The 8,117-nt window shown below is 45.6% G+C and overlaps 1 protein-coding gene across 18 annotated transcripts in view; it reads left to right on the top strand.

The window, feature by feature from the left end:
• The first annotated feature begins 5,833 nt into the window (after nt 1-5,833).
• Nucleotides 5,834-8,117, top strand: part of ROBO2 (roundabout guidance receptor 2) — a 479,926-nt gene continuing 477,642 nt past the window's right edge. For all 18 annotated transcript variants that reach the window (XM_075769670.1, XM_075769605.1, XM_075769597.1 and 15 more), the window contains exon 1: nt 5,834-6,748. In XM_075769670.1, the coding sequence (XP_075625785.1) occupies nt 6,694-6,748 (55 nt within the window). In that variant the 5' untranslated portion in view covers nt 5,834-6,693. The remainder of the gene's footprint in view (nt 6,749-8,117) is intronic.

Here is an 8,117-nt window from a genome sequence, read left to right as displayed (position 1 = left end):
ATGTGGAGACAACCATAAGCTTGATATCCAACTTATCACTCTTGGTAGAAAGGCAATTAATTTTAGATACTGCAGTTGTGAAGGGAAGCATTTACAATCATAAGAGGGCAAGGAATGCTCTTCTTTTCCTGAGATATTCACTGTTCAGTCTACCTAGGAGTCACTCAACACAGGCTTAAATTTGAGGAAAATCAAGCAATTATTTTATTTATAGCTTGTGTGTGCAGTTTTATGTAATTTTATAACAGAAGTGAGTACTGCTGAACACTTTAGTACATAATTCTCTACTAAGCAACCTTGGTGTTCAGTGTCAAAGGAAGTACACTGATGTGCTCAGAACTTTGCCAGTATTGCCGGCCATAGAACAGTGGAACCTTAGAAAAATATCGGTCAGAAGAGACCTCTGCAGATCATCAAGTCCAACTCAAAGCAGGTTCACCTTCAATGTCTAGGACATTGTCAAATTAAATTTTGAATATCTCCAGCGACAGCGATTCCACAGCCCCCTTGGGCACCTGTTTGACTGCCCTCATGGTAAAAAAGTTTCCTGACATCTAACTAGAACCCTCCCACATAGCAATGGGAGTCCGTTGCCTCTTGTCCCATTCCTGTGCACCTCTGAAAAGAGTCGGGTTCCACCTGCTCTATGCAAGTCTATACACATCGATACGGAGCCCAGTAGTTTTGAAACAACTTTAGTGCTTAATGATTTTCACAGGCACTGTGCTCTTCACACTACAGGTTTTGAGTTTCAGCCACTACTACAGTAAGTCACAGACGTATTTCTAGTATGAGTTATTCTTACCCCTTTAGTATAAAGGTGCTGTTGCTTTTTACAATGCCAGCTCCAGCTAGCTCCAAGGATGGTGTGCTGCCATCTTTTAATCAGCAGGAAAACACAGACCTGTGTTTCACACAGCAGTAAACTTATCGATTCTTTTGTGAATGCCACAACTAGAAGCTTCCTTTCACCTCCACCTTCTGCCCCTAGAAAAGAGAAATCTGACCTTGGTTTTACATATAATCCATTTGCAAATTCTTTTTTAACTAAGAATTATTTCTGTGCTTCCTTGAATTTTTGACCAGGCTGCAAAGCGTGAAAGACACTGTATCTTTTTTTATGTGTGGTAAAAGTATATCCATAGAACAAATGGAAAGTAGGATCTACAAAATCTTTACATGGTAACATTATATCTATCATATAAATATTTGTGCTTATTGCGTACTCTGAATCTCAGTTAAAAGTAAAAGAATCAAGTAGAATTTATTTTAGGTGAGGTTTTAAAAATTGTCAAGAAACTGTATCATCTTTCTGTTACAAGTTTTTGCATATTTAATGAGCTGTGGATGCAAAATCTAAATTGAACATATGATGTATATCAAAAAACTTGCAATAATTTAATTTACCAAATATTTATCTTACCAACAATATAGATTATTCTTATAACTGTGGTAAGTGCTGTAGCTGTACTAGTAATTAAAAATAGTGCAGACACACTAACACAGTCTAGCAATGTAAGGACATTTCAAAACAGGGTTCTTAGTGTTGCTTGATCAGTATTTCCATAGGAACACTTGAAGTCAGATGCCACAACTCAGGAATTTTTAATGTTGAAGCAGAAGGTGACTCTCTGTGCTTGTGCTACAAGTAAGAGACACCTGTGAGACAGAGAAATACATGTGTCTGGCACCCCTCTTTTTTTTTTTTTTTTTTTTCCAATCCACAAAAGTGGTTCTAGGAAAGTAGATTAGTCAAAATTGTGGTAGTCAGGGATGGCAGAAAAACTAATTTTCAGAGGCCTTCATGAGAGAGATCTAACCACAGTGCTTACACTGTTTCTAGCAACATGTTTTCTTTTCCCGGACTGAGTTCCTGATTTACCTCTCAGTGTCCAATCTTCCTGTGGAAGACCCTATTGATTGCAGCAGGAATAATAATCATGCTTCAGCATTTATAATGATTAAATCCTATAAATTCTGTTCTCTCATCATGTATTCAATAGTCAGATGACATCAGAACCCGATGACCTGGAACAGAATAGCACAGAGGAAGACAAGAGTATGTTCTCTGGGAAAGTCCATGCTTACTGTGACATTTTTTTCCTTTTTGTTTTTATGTTTCTGAGGCTGCCTAACATTACATGTTCTGAATCATCCTCTGGATCCACTCTTTGCTGTACTCCAGAGCCTAGAAAGACCAGCCTCCTAATTTAAATATTTAAATTAGTTGCCTACATTTAAATTATATGGCCATCACATCACATGTATATTTTTGGATATTAAAGATCTCTAGTCACTCTCAGCAATTCCCTGGATGAGTAGCCGTAGTATCCAGAATAAATTCTATATGATCCACCTCAACTCAACCTCTCCTCTTTGAGAAGAGGAGGGTTTTATGGCAACCAGGAAATAGAATATATTATATACATTTGTAACACCAGAAATGGTAAAGTTGGTTTAGAAGAAAAATGCTGTGAATGGTAGAGCTCACCTGAAAAAAGGGCTAGTCTTAGAACACTCATACTTTAAACACTGGATCTGATGTTTCATATACTAAATATATATTTTAATGTTGGAATGTTAAAGTGTTGGAATGACAGATGAGAAATACCAGCCTGGGGAAGCAATGAAATCTTTACTTGTACCACTGACATACGTCTGATCTTAACTGCTGTTTTACCAAATTAGTCCTGCCTCATTTGATGACTGACCTTAGCATGAATCGGGGCAATCTTACTGTGCCATTTCCCCGTCCTAAAGCCCCAGCTCAACAATACTCTTTGAACTGACGCTTTATGTGCACCAACACTGACATGTCTTTTCCTCATCTTGCTCACACAAGGATTTCATCAGGTGGCATATTGCTCATAGCCAAACAAACAGTTGGCACATTCAGTTCCTCTGTATAGACTTTGCTATTCAAACAAAGAACATCTGTCTTGTTGGCCATGTTCATAGGAGGTTACTGAAAGACTGGAGAGACAAGCATACGGGTATTTACGCTAGTGTCTGGACTGCATCTTGTAATGGAAGCAAACACTGTTCCAAGCAAGCTCTGTTCATAGGCAGTGACTCTGATCTATGACATGTCCCGTGCTTGTAAGCCATAACACACATGAACCTCTACTGTAATGTTCCAGCACATCTCTACATGACCGTGTTTGTTTGGTTTTTGGCCTTTTTGGTTTTTTCTTTGTTTGTATACTAGCCAAAGTTAGCTGAGATTTCGGAATTTGGGTGAACAGCACCAATACAAAAGCCAGTTTCCCAACGTTCTCAGACTCTGCTAGCTATTTTGGAGGACTGTTAACTCTTCTCAAAGAAAAAAAATCACTGAAATACAGATGGGCAAAATTTATGCATGAAAATTCTTGATTAAATTTGGCTGAAACTTTGCAGTTTTGCAATGTGTTTAATAGTTGAAAAGCTATATTCTGTGGAAATGAATGAATAAAACAGTAGCAGCTATAATGAATAACCCATTGATTTAACTGAGAATGTTTATATGAGTCATTATACCCTTTTACAGGTACCTCTGTACCTAAGGGTTTCGAAGACTGTATGTATCCACAAAGTGTTCTGGTCTACTTCACCTATTATTAAATTTAACTTAAATTTATTTGAGAAGCAGAAAAAGAACTGTACAATGTATAGCTATTTCCAATTTAAAACTTTGTAATAAACTAGTCAGCATTTTCACTAACACTGTGTCCTTGAAATGCCCACTACAATAGGAAATATTCTTTAATATTTCATGTCCTGTTACACATACTGCCGTCAGGTACGTGATTTATGGTTTTCTGGTTTTGCCAATTCACAAGCACGCTGACAAAGAATACCATTTTGATCACCTTACCCTAGTTAGCCTTAATTATAGCCTTCTTCACAAGGTAGTATTTAGATATATTAATATATATTTATCTGCAGGGCATATTGTGAGTATAGGAGGGCATTGTTCCTTGATTTGCATAAAAAGGCTTCGGAATTGTCATCTGGCTTTGTATGGAATAGCAATAATCTTCTCAGACACGTAAAAAAACCACAAACACCTCACACTGTCACATTTGGCAACGGTAAAATATTTGTCACTAATTGCACACAAGAATCAAGTAAGAAATAACTTGCAGACCATTTATTTGAGTATGTGGGCAGTGTATAGTTTGCAGAAATACGGTTCAGATCCTTTATGGGAATAACTTACTAAAAGAATAAATTTCTAGCATATGCAAAATAAAAAAAAAAAAAAAAGACTTGATAAGAGAAAAATATTTGGATTAGTTGGTTCACGTGTAAGAAGGTAAGTCCTTTCTGTTTAAATTAGCCCTGCTCATCCTAGTGCATCTAAGCATGACTCCCATGTTTTTATTCACCAGTTAATTTTTATCTAGCATCATTGTGCTCAAACGATCCTCAACTTCAATGTCCCACTAAAAACTAAAAATATAAGCCAGACAAATATGCTACCAACATATTTGAACAGGTTTCTTTGAAAAAGTTATGCATAATACTACTTGTTTCGGGTTCTCCGGTGGAGAAAAGACTTCTCGCCTACTGAAACAGCTCCGTGGTCTCCGGTAGCTCCCGCATTTCACTCATTCCTGTCACAACCCCCGCTCTCTTCACCCGGCCGGCCCTGCAGGAGGCTCCCCGGGGCCGCCGGGCTACACAGGCACCCGCCGCCGCAGCCGTTAGGCGCTCCCGCGCGCCGGGGGAGGGCGGGGGCCGCCGAAGGGCCGCCCCCCCACAGCCCTCCCGCCGCGCGCGGCGGGCTCCGCCGCAACAAAAGGCAACGCTGGGCACGAGGGTGGTGGCTGCTGCTCGCTGCTTGCCAGTAGGGGGCGCTCGAGCTTCACCGTGCGGTGCCTCTCCTGGCCCGGGGACGGCGCGCGGCTGCAACGGGCGGCCTAACCGTCACCTCGGGGGCGCCGCTGGCCTCTCACCGGCCGCTCCGCCAGCACCAGTCTCGGTGTGTCTCTGCTGGTCACCCCCTGCCCTGTTCTGACACCGGTCACTTTTAAATTCCGGTTTCCTTCACGTTGCTCCTTCCTTCGTGTTCCTGGCTCTTTTTTCTGTGGTGGTTTGGGGTTTATTCTGCTGTTTGACAGCCTCTGTCGTGCGTGCAGGGGAGACGGGCTGTTCTCCCTTGTTCCTTGGGGTTGACGCGGCCCCTTCTCTCGTCTCCTGTCCTCACCGCCCCCTCCACCAGCCTCGGGGGATCGCGGTCGGTTCCGCGGAACTTTCCCGCTGAGGAGAGTTGCGCTGGAGCCGAGGGGCCTGGGGGAGGGCAGGGAAGGGCGCGGGAGACGCGAGGCGGGAGGTTGCTCGTTCCTGGATTTCGGCTGAGCGAGCCCGCCGGTCCTACAGACTTTGTAGGTCACGCGTGATCCATTTTATTTTATTTGCCGTTTTCCCTTTTTCCACTGAGCGGGTCAGCAAAGAAATCTCTGGGGAAGATCCTTTCAAGGGTCTCAGTCCCAAGTGTCTGCGTATGTGCGAGAGGGAATTAATAATTAGAGAACAGTTCCATGAAATCACTTACCGAAAAATTAGCTGCCCATTAAATGGGAAGCGGTGAGGAGCAATCATGTAAATTCTACCTATACCCAACTGGGGGGGGGGGGGGGGGGCACTGCCTGCAGCAAGGCTGATTGCCAGTCCTGTGGCTGTCTACTTATATCGCCATCCCTATCTCCCTACCCCGGGAGGAAAGGGACGCGTGGGTGTGGAGCACAGTGGTTTAGTCCACACCCCGCAGCCTCCCTTCCCCAGGCAGCCTCGGGAGCCGCGCTCATTCTCCTCCCTCTCCTTGCCAGCCGGTGTGTCCGCGGCGGCAGGAGGCGGAGGCGGCGGGAGGGGAGAGGAGAGCGGAGCGGAGCGGCGGACTCCGGGCTGCCGCGGTCGCCCGGGAGAGCTGCGGCAGCGGGAGGCCCCCGCACCCCCTGCCGCACGCACCCCGCTGCCGCCGCCACAACTGCACGGCAGCAGCCCGCCGCCGCTCCCGCCCGCAGCGGCACCGCGCTGGAGTTACTGCCCTCAAGCAGTTTCCGCTCCGGTTTTCAGTGAGGAGGGAGGTGTAGGGGACAGGGCTTTACTTTGAGGGGATGCTAGGAAAGCTGTTCCCCTCCTGTAGCACGTTGCCTAGGCGTTCCTATTATGGAAGTTAAGTGAGAAACTCTGCAGCTTGAACTGATTTGGGAGAGAAAGAGAGAGAAAGGGTTAGGGGGAGGGAGAGAGGAAAGCAAAATAGCCAAACTAAGCCAATGATTTTCCTGCAAAGTGCCGGGAAGTTTGTGGAGCACTTTCTAGGAATCAGGTCCTTTCTCAGAGTCTCTCCTTGTCTTCCGAAGAAAGAGCTTGCTTTTGGATTGCCATGGAGCCTAAAGACACTCTTAGACACACTTGAATAATTCCTCCGCTTGGGCTGGATTGGTGGGAATTTAGGAAGGAGCGTGTGTGCAAAGCAGAAGCCTTCGGAGCTCGCTCGCTGCTCTAATCTGTATGGATCTAAAAGTGTCACATTCAAGACCTTTCCATCTGCAGCTTTTGATTTCAAGATTTCCCTTTCCACTTTAAGTAGCTGCTAGAAAACTGAAAACTTTTGGACCTACCTCTTACTGGCTTTGGATACTTTTTTTTTTGGATCTCTGTGGAATTGGTCTCGCAGGCGATCGGGATTGCTTTTAATATGTCAAAATGGGTCTGCTGACGCCACTCCTGCTCTTTGGATTTGCATTTTTTCAAGTCTATGGTAAGTTCGCTCATTTTAGATATGCCATTTCTGTGCAGAATTCCCCTTCATCTGAATCTGATTTGGGACAGCACATGGACGGCATTATAAGCTTTAACATTACACAGCCTTAAGCTTGTTTCTGGTATAAAAATGGTATTTCGGGGGGGGGGGGGGGGAGGAAATACATGTTTCCAATAAGCAGTTCTTCCCGTCTGCTAACTTAATGGAAAAGCAGCTTATGAATGGAAGAATGTTAGCTTGAGATAGCGAGGAAAGAGTAAAAACTACCGTGCTAAATCTTTTATTTCGGGGGGGGGGGGGGGGGGGGGGGGGCGGGAAGGAGAAAGGGAAGGCAGACAGCTGTTGTACCTGGTATTACTTTGCCTCGTTCTATTGTTAAACTTTCCACCGGGAGAGCCAGCTGATGAAATAAATAGATTAGTTCTGCCTCGGCTCCAGGTGAGGCGAATTGGCGGATTTCCAGGGTCCCTCAACGCCTCCTTTGGCGCTGGCGAACGGCAGGGCAGGCAGGGCGAGCGGGGCGGCGGGCAGCACGGCGGGCAGCACGGCGGGCAGCACGGCGGGCAGCACGGCGGGCAGCACGGCACCAACCACCCCGCTTCACCTCCACCCACCCTCCGAGGGGCCGGGCAGGTGCGGCGTGGCCGGGCCGCCAGCCACCATGGGGCTCCGTTCGGGGGTGGGTCTTCCCATCATCTTCCCCCTCGTTACGGGCTTTCCGGAGGGAGTGTTGTCACGAAGCTTAGGAACGTTTGGGAAAAGGGTGGATTTTTTTTTTTACTTCTCTTCTTCCTTCCCCCCCCCCCCCCCCCCCCCCCCCCTCCGCATTCCCCCCTTTGGGTCTGCTTGACAACACTTCTTGCGGCTTTCAAGTTTAAGTAATGGATGGGGAGCTATAAATTAGCATCTTGGGGAAGAACGCTTTAGTAGGGCGGAAACTTCAGTGCAAGGGTGAATTGTCTTTCAAAGTAGGGGTTGGCGCTGTACTGCAGTAGAGACGTTAGAGGCATTACAGTAGTTCAAGCACACAACTAGGAAGCGAGCATCTGTAACAGCGTACGGTTCTACATGAGTGTGTGCTGGGACCAAATGCTCGGCATTCCTCCTAGTATTTGCATCTCTAAACAGTCGTATAGACTTTAGGTGAATTTAATGTCTGGGACCCTGGCTGGATTTGCCTGTCTGTTAGAGCAAACTTTGTTCCAGGAAGCTATTGCTTACAGCATTTACTGTATCAGTCCTGAAGCAAGGACTCTAGGTTTATTGTTTGCAGTCACAGGCTGCTTTGGGTATTTCTTCCCCTCCTCTCATCTTCCCCCACCCCCTAGCAAGAAAGGAGGCAAAATAAACGAGAAGAGGGAGACAT

The sequence above is a fragment of the Balearica regulorum genome, chromosome 1 (assembly GCF_011004875.1).
Source record: "Balearica regulorum gibbericeps isolate bBalReg1 chromosome 1, bBalReg1.pri, whole genome shotgun sequence".
Taxonomy (NCBI): domain Eukaryota; kingdom Metazoa; phylum Chordata; class Aves; order Gruiformes; family Gruidae; genus Balearica; species Balearica regulorum.
Note: the sequence above shows the minus strand (reverse complement) of the source record. Positions and strands in the feature narration are given on the sequence as shown.